Consider the following 20,541-nt stretch of genomic DNA (forward strand, 5'->3'; position numbering starts at 1 on the left):
AAATAACGTTAGATGGATCTTGTGAGAATTAAACTGACTGCATTTTTGATATTCAGTTCACACATGTCTTGGACTCAGAATAGACTTAATGAACATACTACTACACATGAGGTTTGCCTTTGTGTTTGCATAAATCATTATGTGGGTCACATAGCAGGGGCATCTGTTGAATAGATAAATATTTGCAAGGCTTAAGGTTTGATTTTATTGTCCTCTTCATCTTAGAGCCCCCTGAAGCAAGCTTGGCAGAGGAGGAGGAGGAGCAGGAAATGGAAGCATGGGCAAAGCCCCTCATCTACCTGTGGCAGAACAAGAAGAGCTGCTTTGCTGCAGAGCGGGAGTACAATGCTCATGCAGCCACCATGCAGCCATACTGCGCTGTGTGCACACTCTTCATGCCCTACTATCAGGTACAGAGGACTTCAATACAAATGTACAAGTAGTGCCTCTGGGTAGAGGCACCTGGGCCTGTCCTGGATACCATCTCTGGGGCTTTGAAGGTTCAGTGAAAATTACTTGTGAATACTACAAGCAGCCAGACAAAAAGGCAGGTTTAAAATCTATTTTGTTTGACCTCCTGTTAATGTGCCAAGAGGGAAGAAAGTCAAATCTGTTTGTGAGACAGGTATAATTACATGGCAGGTTATATTTTTCTGGTGTTTTCCTAAAATCATTGTGACATGCTGGATTCCACCTTTTAGAGTCATGTGCTGATTTTCATTTATTCCAGATGCTTGACCTTCTTGACATTGTGCTAATACAGTTGCAACTTGTAACACTGCTACATGTCATATGTCGACTAATGTCAGCACTTCTAAAGTAAGATGGCAGCTATGACAGACAAAATGATCACTAACATTAGACTGATGTTCCTTGTGCCAGTGCTGATGCATAGGGAGTAATTACAGTTTTTTGTTTCATTAGTCCCTCTAATATTTTGTTGGACAGCCTTTAGCTTTGTTTGTGGCTCACATTCACTGTAGCATCTTTTAAGAAGCTTATGCAATGTCAAAATATTTATTTCTGTCATTTTTTTGGACACATAATGTTACTAAACCTAGAACTGAAGCAACCCCAGATCACCTCACTGTCCCCACAATCTGGACTCATCAGACCATATGACCTTTTTCCATTGAAACACAGTCCAGTCTTTATTCTCTCTACCAAACTGATGGTTGTTTTAAGAAATGAAAACTCACTCATTGCTGATCTCTTAGGTGAAATAACTTGTTGCAACTGTAACATCGTGATCACTGCAGTAATTATCCAATGGAAAGCTCTTACTTACTTTCTTACTTAAATCCTGGCTTTTTTTGGCCAAGCTGTGTATAATGGTAAATAAAAACCAGTATTCAAATAGTGATTGTCTTTGCTATTATAATGACAATGGAAGAAGCTTCAAATTTTGGACACATTTAGATCAGTCTTACATGCATCTGTCCAAAATGAATCGCATTTACATTCTTTACATGTTCATTTCTTGCACATAAACACACCTTAATGTTACACAGTCTCCAGTAGCTTATATAAAACCATTGTGCTCTTAACAATATGCATTATTTTCATCTACAGGCTGAAGACAAAGCGGAGGACAGTAGACATATTGTAGCCAAGGACAACTCCACACCGTCCTCTCCCATACATCCCTGTAGAGATCTGAGGAGAACCAAGCCCCTGATTCCAGAGATCTGCTTTTCTTTCCGAGAGCAGAACTGCCCTCCAACTCCCACTAACCCTCTGCTGCAGGAAGATGGCACCTCCCCTCTGCTCTACTGCCAGGGCTGTTGCCTCCAAGTCCATGCAAGTATGTATGCTCAAGGGACAGAGTAATAAGTGCATGTCAGAGAGAGAGAGAGGGAGGGAGAAGGGTTGATATTGGTGGTGTGAATATATCTTATATCTTCTAAACTTCATGGTGACTCTTTACATTTATATACCACCTACTGCACTGAGCCACATTGTTTGTTTTGGCATTTTGTGCTTGTCTTTCTGGTGTCGTTACAAGAGGGTCAGTGGGTTTACATCCTGACTCACTCCATCTCAATGTTTCACCTCCTTCATGTTTCCCCCACCACCCCCCCGCTCCCCTCTGCGGTTTGGTGTATTTTATTTCCGTCGTCAGTCGAATGAGGGTGAATCCTCTGTCTTAACCACACACACTTCCTGTCCAAAAGCCCCAAGCCTGTGCAACAAGCCCCCTCCCCACCCACACACACACTTTTAATAACCCCTGGAGCCTTTCTGTTCCACTGGACTTAGAGATGCAGTACACCGTACATTATCTTGATCCCTCATTCACACTCTAACAACTTCAGATCTTTGCCCGTATCCACGCACATTCAGCCAATATCTTTAGCCTTCAGCCAGATTTCATGCATTTTCGAAAGCCACCGATTATTCTCACACACTGTCCTGAATCCACAGCTTTAAATGACATTGCTTCTCCTGAAGTCAGTTTCAATCCCTCATACATTTGCCTCTAGTCTTGATCCCACCTCATTTCATACTCAGGCGAGTGTAGCTGTTGTGTATGTCCCTGTGTCTGCCTAACTGTATTCACATGTTAAGTGAGTCTGAGGAGGTGGGGGTCTTGAGAGTAGAAGATGAAATATATGTCATTTGACACTGATGAAAAAGCCACAAGTTTGGTTTTGAGACCCAACAATAAGTAAAAGTTAATGTTGCTTCCCTCTGTTCTGTTATTTAATCTGTGGAAAGGAAAGAGAGGTGAACTCAAATTTTATGTTTGGTTTGGTGATGGATAGTTGAGGAAAAGAACAGAGACATGATCACGTATACAGACTCAAAGTGTTTGTTACAAATGAAACTTCCCTCAGCTTGCGTGTCTGAAGCCTCTGTTCTGTGGATTTTACTGAGCTGCCAACTTTGAGAAGAATCGCATTTGTCTTGCTTTTTCAATCAAAATGTTTTTATGTTAGTGGCCACCAGCATTTTTGTTTTTATAAGGCCGTCATGCTGCACTGCCATACCAAGGACACAGACCAAAACTAAACAAAACAAAGTTGGCTGGCTTGTCATAACGCTTTATGTTTTGAGGTGTCTGTCAGCAGTGCTACGGTGGTTACAAAGAGCAAGCTCTCTAAATGTCTAAAACTGGAGCATATTGTCACACCAGTGCAGTTCTGGCATGGTTGTGTCTGGCCTCTGTCGCACAAAGAACTCTTTGATGCAGAGGCGAACACACAGACACATTTATAAACCAAGATGCAGGGATGTACCTCTCCTTATTGTCTTTTTATGCCTCGGCACTGGCAACGGCCATGGCTGGAGGCATTATTTTTTCAAGTGGTCCATCTGTCTGTGTCTTATTTTTGGGACAATGATATCTTAGGAATTCCACGTCAGAATTTCCTCATAGTTGGCTCAGACATTCATTTTGCACCCCACAATGAACTGTTTAGACTTTGATGGTCAAAGGGGAATGAAATCACAAAACACATTTTTTGCCATAGTCAAGAATTCATGCAACTATGGAGCTATCACAATATTTCAGACAAATGTTTAACGGGATAAAATGATGAAATGGCACTTCATATCCAAAAAGTCAGCCTTTTTAAACAAGCTAATCTTTGGCTAAACATTTTTCCAGCCATTATTCAACACTGTACTCCTTTGTTTAAAAAAAAAAAATCTCTACATGAAGTCAGCATGTTTGTAACTGGAAATGATTCATTCTAATCATACACGCCAACAGTGAGGACTCCCATTACACTTAATACCTTTTTATTAAATTCCTCCAAAGTCTTGAAGTTTTCACTATATGAGTTTGGACAGGCATGGATGTAAACTGCAGAGGCATACAACCGTGAGGCGGTAATTCTAGTTTACTTGTTAAACCACAATCATTCTCTGACACGCACACACCACAGAGGTCTCTGATCTCAGGCTTTTCTGCCTTTTCATCTATTGGAGATCTGTGGAAACAATGCAGATGTGGCATTGTATTCTGCTCTGTTACTGATGACAGACTTACTGTTTGCTCTCAAGGTTACTGGTCCCTAACATTATATCTGAGGAAGAGGTCACTTTTATTGATATCTTTCCTCATACTTATTTACCAATCCCTTCCTGCTCTAGGTTGCTATGGTGTTGCTGCAGATGATGTGAGTGAACAGTGGTCATGTGATCGTTGTACCGGAGGAAGCTTTACAGCAGTAAGACATTTCACCCCTTCACTTATTTGATGTCTGTTTGCCATTACACACAGATGCTCAATGGATTACTGTACACAGTTTGTTGTATGTAAAGCAAAGCCTCTTTCACTGTTTCACTTCATTTTTTCATGTTTAATTCATACATAAACATACCAAAGAAGAGCTGTGATGTACACTGCAGAACACTATTTGTGCTTTGAGAAGGAGAGACACATTATGATTATTTAAACAAGTGTGACCATATTGAGGAGATTAATGGCCTTTGTCTTATTTTTCCAATTTAGTAACTTTCCTTTTTAACACAATGGAGCTTAAAACACTTCTTATTGAGGCCCACACATAATGCAGATTAAAACCTCTACAGAACATTGCTTTGTAGGTACATTATCTGCACAATTTTGGCTCAGTTTTTTCTCTTTGCATTTTTTTTCAGGAATGCTGCCTCTGTAATCTCAGAGGCGGAGCTCTGAAGAAAACCCAAAACGACAAGTAAGACAAGCTTTTGTTCTGTGATTAACTCTGTGTACTCATCTGATCTCATCTCCAGAGCCCAGATGGATGAATAGTCTGTGTCTCTTAATCATCTCAGTGTATTAATTTATCTGTTTGTGTGGTTTGTGTGTGTATGTATAGATGGGCCCATGTGATGTGTGCAGTAGCACTGCCAGAGGCAAGGTTCAGCGATGAGGCCAAGAGGAGTCCCATTGACACCAGTAGGATCCCCATGCAACGATATAAGCTGGTGAAGATACACACACGGTCACACACACACACACACACAGATGCAGTGCTGGAATTCCCCAGGTCCTTGAGGACTGGCTCAGTCTAATTAATGAAGTGTTCACAGTTCTAATTAACAATGTGAGACGAACATGCCCGCAATCAAAGCTAGATAATTAACCACTGGTGGGTGGGAGTTGGGAGTTTGTGTGTGTGTATGACTATGTCTTTATATGGGAAGTTTTGTGTCTGTGTGTATATTTGTGCAATTATTTTGTGTGTGTGTGTGTATATGTGAGTTTGTGTTTGCTTAATGAGAGAGCTGGAGTTTGTCTCAGCAGACCTGACATGCTGCCACTATAGTTAGCTCTCTGCTGCAGGCACCACGATAGCTCAGCACAAACTAAAGTGTTGGAAAGGTACATTCTAACACTAGATGCATAACAAAGAAATTCATTTCTGGAATGCATTATTATTTAATGGTATGTAAAGGGGAGCTCCAGCTTTTTAAGAAACATGAATTACCCGTTAAAACATGGGCTCAGAGTCCAGGAAATAGCCAAAAACACCCTGAAAATTAAGGTGATGATTACATTTATTATAATTAATATAGACTATTTGCTGTTTTTAACTTAACTCAACATAATAGTAATTTAAGTCAAAGTAGCTGCAGTATATTCAGTGTCATCAGTGTGATGTGCCAACCACTGCAGGATGTACAGTGTTGTATATGGTAAATTAACTGAAACCCATCATGCTATAACTTTTTTGGCACTTGATACAAAAGTTCTTGTTTTTCCAACTAAGTTTTTCTTGATGGGGGGGAAAAAGTGAATTTCTTCCTGCAAATCAATAAAGTGTATCTGTAATATAACATAATGCCCTCTGATTTAAGGGTTCTTGCATTACACTGGGTTTAGTGTTCCATGATTGTTACTATTTACACTGGTGTATTCCACCATAGTCTGTTTGTTCCTCCAGTTTCATAATGAATTGAGCAAACTTTTATACTCAGAATAACACACCAGCTTTTTAATGTTGTATTTGCTGTTTCTTCTAGACAGCATCTGTAAAACTAAGATTATTGCAGTCAGATACCTCAGACATCTGCAGACCACTCGCACTCCTACAGACTCTAATATTCACCACAAGTTAACTTAAAAAACTCATTATCTTAGGATGGTTTAGTCTCAGTAAATGTTCGTAGAGTGACTAGTATTTTTTCAGCTTTTAAAAAATGATTATTATTGTTTTCTGTGCAGATAAACTCTCCTACAAAATCCCCTCTTACTCTATAAAGATTATTTTTTTCCAAATTCAGGTTTTAAGTCTGTAATATTGTAATATATATTCAGGAAAAAATGTAGTCTCAGTTTTCCAAATTTATGTAGCCCTAATATATTAAAAGGTCTTTTCAGGATTAAGTCCACCCTTATTTACATAAAGCAGAGTAGACTTAATATCAGGACCACTTTATAGTTTAATGCTGTACAATAATAAAATGAGGTGTAGATATTAAATGTCAGCTGTCATTCTTCACAGCAGAGACTTATGCAGACTTAAACATGAGTGATTAACCGAAAAATAGCTTCAGAGGATACCACTGCACTGTCACCGACATGGGACACTAACTTTGTGGACACAGTGACATTACCCGCAGGGTATTTACAGGGATATGGTTCATATCTACTCACACCACATGCAATTAAGCTCATTTGGATGTGAAAGCACAAACCACAACGTTCCCCTTTCACTGTGCCAAATCTGAACAAAATGAAAATTGTGTTCCTGACTAGGAAGGGCAGGACAGCTATAAAAAGGCCTTCACATGGCCCCAACATTAATGATCTTTTAAAATACATTTCCTTCCTATAGCTGTTAAAGTTTACCACAATGTCAATGTTTGCTCAGGACACACTGCAGGTTATACTTTGAGCATTCGAGCAGCACTAAATGTTTGAAACTCATGCAGTGTAAGTATATAAAGTAGTTTTCATCCTTCTAAGATGAGCCTCTGATCTTTAGACACATCAGTGCCAACAGACTGTGTACTCGCTCTGTGTAATTGTAAAAGCCCATAATTCCTGCTGCCAATTTTTCACTAATTACGTGCTGACACAAGTCCTTTTTGGACAGACCTGCGCTTCAGTTGATGATAAAACAGATGGACATCTTCTAACAACCCCTGTGAGGTCTAACTTAAGGTAAAACATAAAATACAGTGCATCATGGTTTTAATAAATAATAGAGTCCATCACACACGGTGTAGCTTGAAAAAGAACATGACTTCTATCTTTAAGGAATCGTTGGCGTTAATGACAACACAGACTAATGTTTACACTGAGTGATATTGTTTTTTGTATACATTTTTCCTTCTTTTGTGCATCATTTCAGTTTTGGGACATGTGTTTTCAGGTTTGCAATGGACCCATTGCCCCTGCAGCGGCTCAGTACATTTATAATTTACTATCACACAACACACGCACACAGCAGCGCACACATACACATTCATAATTTACTGTGGGAATGTTCTTAACGCATGGCTCAACACAGCCCCCCAAATACACCCAAGAGAAGGCTCCAGCATGAGGAAAAGTGGGTTATACTTTCATATATACATGCATACACAAGTGTATTAAACATAAAACTACAAGAATCTAATAACATAAGTCAATGTTCTCTTAAATTTTGGTTTGCAATCAGTGTTTATATAAAAATATTCCCTTACAAACACACTTACACTTCTTGCACAGACTGGGTGTATTACATGCCAGTCAGAATCTTGTCATCCTGGCCTCAATATGTGGACGAGACAGTCAGGCCGGTTCATCAGTGTGTTGCTGTCCATAATGCAGGAGGTACGGGAAAAAGACTTTAGGAAATGTAGGCCAAGTTAGTCACCAAGAAAAGCAGTGAGTGAATGTGCAGAAATGAAGGAACCGTGAAGCCACAGAAACTTGATTAACAGAAAAAAAGAGATGAAGTTAAGGATTTTCATCACCCTTTTAAAATTAAGCATTCAGATTGCCTTTTGTGGGATATTACAAGAAGAAAAGAGGACTTTTCCGAGTCTCACTGTACACAGTACCTTTTGATCCTCTGCTGCTATCTGAATTAAGAAGGCTAAGCTGATAATTGTAAAGGCAAAATCAGTTCTCCTGTAGAGGTTAAATTTAATTAATGCAGTCTTGTTTTACTAATTAGATCAGCTATTGATTTTTGAGAGAAATGAGCAAAGGGCATTTATTTCAGAGGATTAGATGAGAATAAAAGAGATATTTAAAAGTTTTGGATTCGCACAGCATCACCTTTTTTAACCACCTATCAAACACTATGTTATCCTTCTCAGGGGGTTCAGTGTTCTCTAGTATACATATATTTACATACACCAGCAAAGTTAAATATCTTGGTATCTGTAGCCCCACTTAATGCTGTTTAGGCACATCAAGCACTTCTTTTGGTATAAGACATTTATATGACAGTTAACATGTGATGAGGTTTTAAATAGGCTAGAATTCATAATATAAAGCAGCCAAGTCTCACTTGAGCTCATTTATTGCTCAGGCATATTCTAAAGGGAATTACATAGGCATATTATCTGTCAACATATATGATATTTCCATATGGATTGCCTGGAATTACATTAATGAATAAATTACCTTCAGAAGGATGTGAAGCATCGAGAGAGAGGAAGACAGGGCAGGGAAGTGAAGCGAAGAAGAGAGCGCAGATGGAGGGAAAGAAAAGGAAATGGAGTGAGATGGCGAGAGGGGTGAAAGAGGAACAGGGTTATAATGGGAGGATGTCGTCATTTTCTTCCGTTAGTGGGATAGCGGAGGATTTGTGGGAGAGGAGGAGTGGGGCGATACCACAGCAGAGGAAATGGACTTGATGGGCTGTTTGGTGCAGAAAACCCACGGATCGCCTTAAAAATATAGGTGTGAGTGTGTTTGTGCTTGGATGCATGGTAGTGTTTGTGTATATGACGTGCATGTGTGTTACATCCTCCAGTGTTCAATGTCTGTGGTAGTACTCACAGACCTCAAAACAGGGAAAAAAATACCACAACACAGACGCTGTAGCTCTGGTTTGTTGTGGAAACCTCTAATGATGTCATCGTAGTGATCTTATTTGAGGCTTTACTTGTATTGTAGTGGTGAAATAACATGTTTCTGTTGACTGTTAGAGCTGGGGTCGTGTTATAACACTTTCTTCTCATTTTATTCTCCAGTATCTCCATTTTGTTTACACCACTGTCTCCAATAACAGAGTGGTTGAGCGGATTTCACAGATATGATTATTTGGAGCACATAATGGTTTTAAATGATGTTAGAGAGGTTTATGGCACAACGAAGCAATGATTCACTTAGTGGTATTTTGTCTTTTGTTCACCACCGTTTTTCTTGAGCCCGTATTCAAAGTCTTTCAAGCGGAATTGCTGATTTTTAGAGCACTTGTTTAGATCTTTCTCCAAGGTCTACACTGTTGAATAAGATCTGGTTTCTTTTAATGTTATAATGAAACACAATGTCAGTCAGTTTGGAGTCGTTTCCAATGAAACACAACCAGGGAGATGGGAAGAAAATCATAATAGAAGGTCTTGTACTTTGATTTTTGGAAAATTACTTTTCTCACTGATTTATGTAAAACCAAGGCAGACATCCCTGATTAGTGAAGTTGTTAATTTATTTTACATACAGTATTTGCATACTCCATGTGCTGAGGAATACATCATGCAAATCATAAGACAGTTCTGTCATTTTATGCTTCAGCCTCCTAACTTTTTCTTGGTATTTCTATCATAAGTGCGCCTTTAAATTCTCCATGTTACTGATGTGTTGTATAAAATATTTGTTAGTCCTTACCAGTCAGGTTTTGGTGTTTACAGTTTGCTCTGGTCTGTATGTGTTTACAGAAGTGCATCTATTGTCGTAAGCGCTGCGCAGGGAAGCGGCAGGCAGGTGCTTGTATCCAGTGTTCATGTGGCCGGTGTCCAACCTCCTTTCATGTGACCTGTGCCCATGCTGCTGGTGTAATCATGGAACCGGATGATTGGCCATATGTGGTGTCAATCACCTGCCATAGACACCAATCACGGAGTTCATCAGCTGTAAGTTATTGGACAGGTGTTGCAGAGTTGTACTTAGAACAAATTGATTGTAGTACACAGACCAATGGGAGGGTCTGCTGAACACATTTAAAGCAGGGTGTCTGCTCTGTGCATTAAGAGTCATGGTCATTTTTAATACATAAGGTAAAGAATGCAGATTGATTATATTGTAATGTAACTATGCATGCTTATTGAATTCTTAAAGATCTTCAAATATTCACCATATGGACAAAAGTATTGAGACGCATTGAATCAGGCGTTTCAGTGACTGTTTACGTGCACACTACTGCCATAGTCCCCCCCCCCTTTTTCTCCAGAAAAGACACTATTCAGAATAAACTGTTCATATGGCCAGTGAAGATGAATATTTCTCTAATAATCCTGTTTACATGAAGTCACGCGTACCCCATTAAAGACAAAGCTTGTTCAAAATGTTCCACTGGTAGAATATGTTTGACTGTGGGTGCTTCTATGAAACTGGTACCTAAAAGCAGGACAAAGGGGCTAACAATTCAAACAAGATGTATGCTAATGTTATGAAGCAAGTTTGGAAGCACTTTGGGTGTATTTTAAAAAGAAATATTTACTGAGATAAAAGAAACTATTTTTCAGACATAACACATTTTTATGTGACACGCGCATACAAAAATCTGCATCTAACTCAGACGTTAGGTTTCTACAATGAGCTCCTTCATCTTTTTCTTTTCAGGTTTTTTCCCCCCAATACCCACACTACAACACAAGGAAAATCTACAGACAACTCAGTGATATTGGAGTTTCCCCCTGAAATTATGACTAGTCAGTATTCCATCAGTGCGTGGATGATTCTGCATGCAATGATTACCCCGACGTAACAAAGGGAAAAAGGACACGAAAATTATGCGCTGCTATTTTGTTGAATATTTCTTTATTCTCTTACAGGTGCATTTTGGGAATTGAAGTAAATATGCAAGGCAGAGTGTTTCACAAAAATTACGGCTGTTGCAAAATCACTTCTGATTTTTTTGTGTTTAATTGGGCAGGTTCCATATGTTACACGAGTGGACACGATTGGTTACGCACGAAACCTGGAATGAGACTGTTGATTCATGAAAAAACGAATTTCTGGATTAGAAAAACCACAAGGATCGTCAAATTTAACACAGTGTCTTTATTTATAGTGGTATAGAAGACCTTTCCAAGTGATGCTTTCAAGATTCCAATTTTGGTCCCATTTTTGTCCCCAATATTTTATTAAACATTCATTTAACTTTGGGATGAGTCATAGCAAGAGTATACTTTCTTGCATTTATCTGAGGTCATCACTGAGTACATCCGGTGACAAAATATGTCTCAATTTCTTTTATTATTGGGTCTAAAAAGCTGGCAAAGTGCCAGATACTAAAATAAACCCAGTTTCATGGAAAGTCCCCTGTGTGAACTCTGCTTTATTCTTTAATTCCTTCAAACACTTTCTGGAAAAGGTTGACTTTCTGATATTTACTGCTATGTATAAACCTGTTGATATCCTCTGGCATGATGTTTAACAGTAGCTGTGTTTGTCCTTTGGACCAGAGACTCTTGAGCAGTAGTCTTTTCTTTAGAGCATCTATCTTTACTAGAGAGGATCTTTGTCTTTACACATGGCCCTTGTTTGTGGTCAGCTGGAGTCAAGTAAAATCCAGAAATTGAATTAATTTTCTGAAGGTTCTGGATACATATTCAAAGAATCCTCATAAAACTGGAGTAATGTCAAATGCAGAATATTATGAAATTTGTAATAATAGTGAAATATTAGTGTGCATGTAAACTCATTGGTAACAGGTCTACAAAATAATAATGACAAATGTCACTGCAATAAACACTTTGATTTTGTCCTCTAAAACAAAATGCCTCAGAAGTTGTTTTTACGTAATTCTATGTTGAATTTTTATTTTTATTTTTTTTTTATCATTGTAACGGTTTTAAGTCTTCTACCTGTCGATTTCTGAAATTAAATTGTCACATTTTGACCATAAATAATAACTGCCATGAACATTTTTATCACAATAATATTTCAAATCCAAATCCATGGGAAGTCTGTTAAGCTGTAGGTAAGTTGTATCATAGTATTGTCTATATAGTGTAAGATTGTATAATAGATATTTTTTTCTCAGCTGAAAAATACAGAATCAGCTTTACCTACATTAAATCATACAATGTTTGTTTTCCCACCCACCTGTGCAGATACCTTTGGTTTTATTTGCCCCTAACAGTCTTTCATTTGGTAGCATTTTGAAGACGGCTCACACTTAACTGTGAGCTGTGTTATGTATCTGAAGAAAATTAATGGAAAGACTCATTTCTTGGTGTGTTTTTTTTTTTTTTTTTTTTTTTTTTTTTTTTGTGGTGTGAGCATCACATACTAAAGAGCTACTGCTACTGGATGACAGCTGAAGTGAAAGATTTCACAACCAGCAACGTGCATGGCTAGATATCACCACAGTCAAATAACAGCATACAGTACATTTCCTGTAATTTGGGTAAATTGACCATTTTAAAATGCAAATACCTACCCTAAGTGCTTGTCATATACTGTTGTACTATCACAGAGACATTAAGTTAAAATGATAGAGTAATAATTTTGCTTTGCCGGGCTTAATGGCTGCTCTCTGCTTTCTGTCTGTATTAGAAGCAGCGAGCATGCCAAGCGTCCATCTCACTGGGCCAGACGGTGATCTCTAAACACAAGAACCTACGCTACTACAGCTCCAAGGTCACCCAGATCACCTCCCAGACCTTCTATGAGGTTATGTTCGACGATGGCTCCTTCTCCAACGATACCTACCCTGAGGATATAGTGGTGAGGATGTGTTTAATTAGACTTCTGCTCAAGAGGTCACCTCCCTGCTGTACGAGGTCATGTCAGATGTTATGTCTTTAATTTGAAGCTCTCTTTTTTTTTTTTTTTTTTTTTTAAACTGTAAGGTTTATTGGTTCTTAAAATGGCATGGCATGCAACAAAACCTTTCAGCATTTCATAACCTGATCTCCAAAATGACTGTATTTAAAAGTCCCATAAATCGCTTTCTTCAGTTTGAGCTTTTCTGGAATCACTGTAAAAGAACACAGATTACTAAAAGGACCATTTATAGTAAAGTAGAACATTGGAGGACTGCTGAGTGGTCCTGGTGACAGGAAGTGATTACTGACATGAGTAACTTGAGTAGTTGAAATGAATGGATTATCTCAAGTGAATGTAGTCTCCCATGGTGAGCCTAACACTGTTAGAGAAATGTAGCTGTGATGTCAATGCAGTGTCAAAAAAAAAACCAAGTATGCAGCTTCATCTGGAATGAATCTTAATTCAGTTTGTTGTTGAGCTCATCAAGACAATTTGACACATGTCGATATCAAAGAAGACTAACATTTTCATATGATTCTGTTGCTACTTTTAAACCAAAACAATCACACCTTGACCAGCAATTTTTACTGAACAAAAAAAACTACACTTGTAACGGTGTTTTCAGCACAAACATCTGACCTCCAATGTGGTGTGGACACGTAAACACACAGGATTCCCAGGCTACCTTCAAGGCTTTATTATTCGTTTCAGTTCAGGAAACGAGGGGCTTAGATGGCTGATTTTTTTTTTTTTTGGAACAAAATGCACATAGTTATGTGAAATACATTGCAAGGCAAATAAAGTGTTAATACTGTTAAAATATTTGTTGAATAGAGATAAATTAGGCTTATGTATTTAACGGGTCCTCTATTTTTATTTGTACAGGAAAGAATTAAACTAAGGAAAAACTATTGGAATACAAAGATATCCCAACAACCATGGAATATTAACTTATTTAGTATAACCAACATAAATCCTAAAATTCCTTTTACATTTGCTTACTAACTACTTCTCTCTTTGGTCTTGGTTTGGAGGTGAAAATGTGGGTGTATAATCCCGGTATATAACCTTGGGTGTGATTGAACAGAGGTGGAGATGTGGCCTCAGGTTGTCATTTAACAATCATCTTGTATTTAGAGCAGAGATTGTCTAAACGTGGGTCCTCCTGAAGTGGGTGAAGCTGTTCAAGTGAAATGGCCTGATGGGCTCTTCTACGGTGCCAAATACCTGGGATCCAACGTTTCCTACATGTATCAGGTACACATTTCCAAACCAAATGTGGGGAAAAGTAGAGGGTGAAGTGGGGGATTTAGTTCTAATTATACAGACTTTTCCAAAAAATGTAGTTATAAAGTGCATTTTCATCTGTCAGTCAAAGTTCAACAGTGAACTTGTTGAACAGCATCAGAATGGTCGTGACACGAACATTATCAAGGTCCTCAGATTTATGTTTAGAAAGGTGGAGTTACAAAAAAAAAAAAAAAAAGGAGAGAGCACACTTGAGACAGAGATTGAAGAAGGTGCTGAAGTCGTGGTGACTGAAGGAGAGAAGTGAAGAGGAGATGGAAGATGATGGCAGGATGAAAAGAGAGATATATAGGCAGCAAAAGCTATTCAGACACAAAGTGAAAGCAGATGGGCAGAGAGAAGACGGACAGAGGGAGCGAGACAGAGCGAGAAGTGGAGGATGAGGAGGAGGTGACAATCTGCATTATTCAAACTCAATGAAATATTCAGTAAGCTAAGAGTCATGCAGCTTCCACTTAAAGCTTTATTTAGTTGAGCTGGGCGTCAACCATTAGTTATGCACAAATGCATCTGTGACGCACACACTCAGTTTAAGATAGGTCAGATTTTAGAGAAAAAGATGAACACAAATTTTCCATTGTCAAGGTGTGTTAAGAAATAAAATAATTTCAAGTTGAGTTTCACAAAAGGAAAACTTTGTGTTCATTCTTGTGGTTAGGGGTTAAAATGAAAATCCGTTGATATTTTTATTTATCTATCACGTTGGATTGATAGAGCTGCTTGTGTTTCATCACTGAGACTTGAAAAATGTTGACGTTCTGACTGTTAAAAAAAAAAAAAAAATTACACTGCAGGATACTGATATTGTGAAATGACTCCCTCAAACTTTAAAAGTAAAAGTAATATTTTTGGTGTCCAGGTGGAGTTTGAAGATGGATCTCAGGTGCTGGCAAAGAGAGAAGATGTCTACACGTTAGATGAAGACCTCCCTAAAAAGGTGAAGCGTAGACTTGTAAGTATTAGACTTAATGGGAAAACTTTAACCGTTTTAATAAAGGTTAAAACATACATGTAGTTTGTAAAATTGAGAAAACTTGTTCCCAGTCTGGACTTTTTGCCTTGTACTCACTGACATTCCTCTCTTATGTCCTTCAGTCCACGGCCTCAAGCATGCGTTTCCAAGACGCCTTCTTTACCACGCAGGGAGAGAGGAAGCGGCAGAGAACCCCCAACTCACGGTTCCAGAAAGACTATGTGGCCCTGCCAGGCCTCCGTACAACTGCCAAAAGCACATGGGAGCAACGCAGCCACAAAGGGAAATGAAGTCATGGAGAAGGATCAATGACATACGAATGCACTGAATTAACAGCGGATGTAGACGGGAGGTTGTTTGTGTGAGTGTGAGTACGCCTGTGTGTAAGCTTTTTGGATCTACTTCCATCTTAACTATTACCCACAAAACTTACCTGTAAACAGACCAGGGAACGGGTGATGCGCTTTTAGATGGATGCTGAATTATAGGTGCTTGTACATTATAATTCAGTGTTAGCCGGTGTGGACAGGCTCAGGATGGATTGTGGTTGGACGGCGGAGGGCATCGTCGCCTCAGTTGCCTAGTGCTTTCACCTCAGTCAGGGAAAAAAACGTGACTCACATTTTGTCACTTCACCCTTTTTGAAATAAACTTTTTCTTTGTACATGGAAAATTTGAAATGTGCTGAGATTTTTCTAAATAGCTTGCCTACGGTAGCTTTTTGGAGTCTGTTATTTCCAGTTTTATTTTCAATATTTATGCACTTTCCTTGTAGTATTTTCCTCATGTCTGAACTGTTTCTCCCTGCATGTTAAACATCGTCTCTTACCTGCTTCTGCTGGGCCATATCCAAGCACATGACAGTCACTTCCTCTCTGCATATTTTTGACCCATGCTGACAAATCAGTAAATTAGCATTTGAAATAGAAAAATAAGTAATAATTAAGATGAATTGGATGAAAATCAGAAATACATTGAAAAGGGAAGCATAAAAATCCAGACAGGAAGCCATGGACTCGTGTTTGATTATGTGCCCAACTAACGTGAAATGCTACTGTCGCTCTGTCGAATGAAACACATTGTTGAAATTATTTAAAATTTGTATTTATTTTTGGCTTGCTATAGTTAAGCTGTTGCTAACTGCTGTAAGGAAAACAAAATAAAAAATACATATGTTTTTGTTATTTGATTGTCAGTGTTTCTTTAATAATTAAGAATGAAATTAGCATTTCCAAGTGCAGTGGCAGACGAGAGAGTTACATAAGTCACTTTGACAGTGAAGTTCTTTTGGGTCTTCTCCAGTCGAATTAAAAAGGGCTATAGTTACTTTTAACTACTCCTTTGGAATAAATGTCTGGTCCAAAAAAAAGAAAAAAAACCCAAACATGACACCTAGGTCATATACATTATAGGTGAGACAACACCAGCTTGTATATAATGTGTTACCGGGACTGTCAAATCATCTTTAGAGAAGTTGATTATTATGACTAAACTTTTTAATAAGCTGAGTTTATTTTAATGAAATTACTTGAGTTTGTTTTGTCTCTGACAGGTCAGTAATGTACATTTCTGTCATTTCAGAGTGTGACTATGTAGCTCAACTTCTGAAACAATGCATTACTTTGTCTTGACGCCCACCGTTAACCATGCCACAGCTTATAGCTCATCCAGCACAGTCTCAAATGTTCTGCCTGAGTCCCAGAAGCGAAACAGTCTCTGCACAGCCTGGTAGAGGCAGTAGGAGATAATTCACCCTGCCTTTACAATGACAAGTCAGACATGAACGAGCAAAGGCCTTTCAGCTGCGGCTTTCCACTAACTGCAGTCTGTAGCCTGGATCTGTTTCTCTATATGGATTTAACAGGCCTAAAAGTTTATAGCCATGCGAGTCCCTGTGAGGCTGAAATGCTCATTACACACCCCAAAAAACAAAGTTGTAGAAAAAGGCTGGATTCTCAGCTTCATGCCAATGATGCCAAAAATGTTTGTCCATAGCGACTGTTTTAGACTCAACTTGACGGGCTTGACTCTATTATGGAATATAATATACACCTACAGTACTGCGCCAAAGGCTTAAGCCACCTTTAGCTTTTTTGTTTAGTAAAGTTTTAATGACCCACACATGCATTTCTCAGTCTCTTTTTTAAGATCCAATCTGGATATATGTGAAGTATGTATAGCAGGGAGAAAAGCTTCCACAAACCAAACTGTGACCTTCCTTTGCACTTATCATGTCTTGAACCTTTATGTTCAGACAATATGAGCTTTATTGGATTAATTACCCCGCTCCCTGAAGGGGAGGCAAGGTGTATTGTTTTTGGTTTGGTTTGTTTCTTTGTTTAACGCTTTAGCAGCAAAACTGCTGCTTCAATCCATACCAAACAGGGTTTACAGATTGCCAATGACCCAGAATAGATCGTATTACATTTTAGGAAAAGCGGGTCAAAGTTAGATTTTTTTTAATGATTTTTAAAATCTTACCATTTACTTATAATGGGCGAAATACATGTGAGGGGTGGGGTTTGTTGTGCCTGGCACCACTTGTTTTCTGATGTTTTATACCAGGTTTCATTCAGCACAGGTCAGATGCTCTGAACAGTTTGTGCTGCTTCTTGTCATGGGGTCAGGGGTCAATCGAAAGAGTGACTTTAACCTTTACAACCCATTAAGTTCAGGGTTTTTTTTTTGTGTCTTTTAGGGCTGTGCATATATTCCCTGTATTTTCTTGTCGCATCTGAATAAAAGAGAATGAGAAATAAACATGTGCTCATTTCAAACTTTAAAATAAAAGGACAAAACTAAAGGTAGTTGAAGACTTTTCCACAGTACTGTATAATCACAGAAAGCGCAAATGCTGTCAATATAATCTGCTGCATGGCTGTATTTAGCAGCTTTCATCCACTGGTCTCCAAGGACTGCTACATTACTTTTTTTTTTTTTTTTAATATTTAAATCAATAAGTACCTTAAATTGTCTAAATAGATTTGAGAATAAATGTAAATCCATTATAATGCTTCATTAAAGTAACCATTTAAAGCAGCAGTGTTTTTCAACCTTGGGGTCGCCTGAAATTTCTTGTAATTGATCAGAATAAAAATTACAAATAAAAATACTTGTTAATGAGGATATATATATATATATATATATATATATATATATATATACACTGAACAAAAATATAAATGCACGACTTGTTTTTGCTCCCGTTTTTCATGAGCTGAACGCAAAGATCTAAAACTTTTTCTATGTACACAAAAGGCCTATTTCTCTCAAATAATGTTCATAAATTTGTCTAAATCTGTGTTAGTGAGCACTTCTCCTTTGTCCTTTGCTGAGATAATCCATCCACCTCACAGGTGTGGCATATCAAGATGCTGATTAGACAGCAGGATTATTGCACAGGTGTGACTTAGGCTGGCCACAATAAAAGGCCACTCTAAAATGTGCACTTTTACTGTATTGGGTGGTCCAGGGGGGTCAGAAAACCAGTCAGTATTTGGTGTGACCACCATTTTCCTCGCACAGTCTTCTTCATGAATTCTCTGAAACACCTTTGGAGATGGCTTATGGCAGAGAAATTAACATTCAATTCACAGGCAAAAGCTCTGGTGGACATTCCTGAAGTCAGCATGCCAATTGCATATTACCTCAAAACTTGTGACATCTTTGGTATTGTGCTGTGTAATAAAACTGCACATTTTAGAGTGGCTTTTTATTGTGGCCAGCCTAAGGCACACCTGTGCAAAAATCATGCTGTCTAATCAGCATCTTGATATGCCACACCTGTGAGGTGGATGGATTATCTCAGCAAAGGAGAAGTGTTCACTAACACAAATTTAGACAGATTTGTGAACAATATTTGAGAGAAATAAACCTTGTGTGTACACAGAAAAAGTTTTAGATCTTTCAGTTCAGCTCATGAAAAATGGGAGCAAAAACAAAAGTCGTGCATTTATATTTTTGTTCAGTGTACATATATATATATATATATATATATATATATATATATATATATATATATATATATATATATATATATGAGCCAGAAAGTACACTCCATTCCTCCCTTACCTGGAGTGAACTGTATGCGTTATATAAACATTGTTTTGATTCATTGTTCAGTGAGATTTTTTTTTTTTACCTTTACTATGTAGGTGCAGTTATTTCAGATGTATTAAAGTTAAATTTTCAGTTTCCAATTCATTTCTAATTCATTCATTCATTCAATTCAAAACCTTTAAATCAGTGGTTCCAAAATGATAGATAGATAGATAGATAGATAGATAGATAGATAGATAGATAGATAGATAGATAGATAGATAGATAGATAGATAGATAGATAGATAGATAGATAGATAGATAGATAGATAGATAGATAGATAGATAGATAGATAGATAGATAGGACAGACGCTGAAGCACTGTGGTACTGTTTATCTTTCAAATGTTCATTGTGGTCAGTTTAAGATGCTGCAGCTCTTTCATAATTCATAGTTTGCGTTTTTTTTTTTTTTTTTTTTTTTTTCCAGTTTTAATTGTCAGCCTTACAAATCCAAGCTGGACTGACTGTACATATCCTGACCAAGGAAAATAAAATTCTCACTTTGTGCAGTAATCTACACCTGGCTTTTCTGCCTCCGTCCATAATAATATACATTATATAGACTAAATATTGCCTAAAATCAATGTTTATTTGCAACATAGTAGAGCAAACTATTACATAATCAAAAACAAATTAATTTTAGCAAACTAATGTCTCCATTTTGAATGTCTGGGGTCACCAGAAATTTGTGATGTTAAAATGGGGTCAGGAGCCAAAAAAGGTTGGGAACCACTGATTTAAAGGCTTTGACCAAATGAATTGGAAACTGAAAACTTAACTTTAATACATCTGAAATAACTCCACCTACATAGTAAAGGTGAAAAATAATTTTAACAAATCGCTGAACTATGAAGCAAAAGAATGTTTATATAACACATGCAGTTCACTCCAGGTAAGGGAGGATCGGAGTGTACTTTCTGGCTCATTTGTGCTTCAGATAAATACTGTCATTAGCCGGCTGTGATTTAGTGACTTGGCATGCTACTATGTTGGCATACTATGTCAGAATTAATCTCAAAGTAGAGGTGAGAGCCATGAAAATTCAGTCATTGCTTTAATTTAACATGTTGGACCAAAATAAATGCCACCTGTTCTGTTTTTGTGTGTTGTTAATATGCAAACGACAACTTCTTACATAAAACCAACAAAGTACCGTTATGATGTGTACCTTGGCACTGGTTCTGTAAGTCAGTGAACTCTACTGGAGGGATGAGCATCATTCTTTTTGAAGATATGTTCTTATTTGATGTTTTGATGGCGGTTTTGGAAAGTGGTGTTCAACATGATGGTAC

At 37.9% G+C, this 20,541-nt stretch overlaps 1 protein-coding gene across 6 annotated transcripts in view; it reads left to right on the plus strand.

Annotated features, from left to right (window-relative positions):
• kdm4c (lysine (K)-specific demethylase 4C) overlaps positions 1 to 16,333 on the plus strand; it is a 31,193-nt gene extending 14,860 nt beyond the window's left edge. For 4 of the 6 annotated variants that reach the window (XM_030147411.1, XM_030147400.1, XM_030147392.1 and 1 more), the window contains exons 13-22: positions 226 to 410; positions 1,573 to 1,804; positions 4,099 to 4,175; positions 4,609 to 4,664; positions 4,809 to 4,917; positions 9,811 to 10,005; positions 12,656 to 12,826; positions 14,006 to 14,125; positions 15,036 to 15,128; positions 15,272 to 16,333. In XM_030147411.1, coding sequence (XP_030003271.1) covers positions 226 to 410; positions 1,573 to 1,804; positions 4,099 to 4,175; positions 4,609 to 4,664; positions 4,809 to 4,917; positions 9,811 to 10,005; positions 12,656 to 12,826; positions 14,006 to 14,125; positions 15,036 to 15,128; positions 15,272 to 15,439 — 1,406 coding nt within the window. In that variant the 3' untranslated portion in view covers positions 15,440 to 16,333. The remainder of the gene's footprint in view (positions 1 to 225; positions 411 to 1,572; positions 1,805 to 4,098; positions 4,176 to 4,608; positions 4,665 to 4,808; positions 4,918 to 9,810; positions 10,006 to 12,655; positions 12,827 to 14,005; positions 14,126 to 15,035; positions 15,129 to 15,271) is intronic. The other 2 variants (XM_030147420.1, XM_030147436.1) reach the window with 2 other exon arrangements.
• The last annotated feature ends 4,208 nt before the right edge of the window (positions 16,334 to 20,541 follow it).

This window comes from Sphaeramia orbicularis, chromosome 1 (assembly GCF_902148855.1).
Source record: "Sphaeramia orbicularis chromosome 1, fSphaOr1.1, whole genome shotgun sequence".
Taxonomy (NCBI): domain Eukaryota; kingdom Metazoa; phylum Chordata; class Actinopteri; order Kurtiformes; family Apogonidae; genus Sphaeramia; species Sphaeramia orbicularis.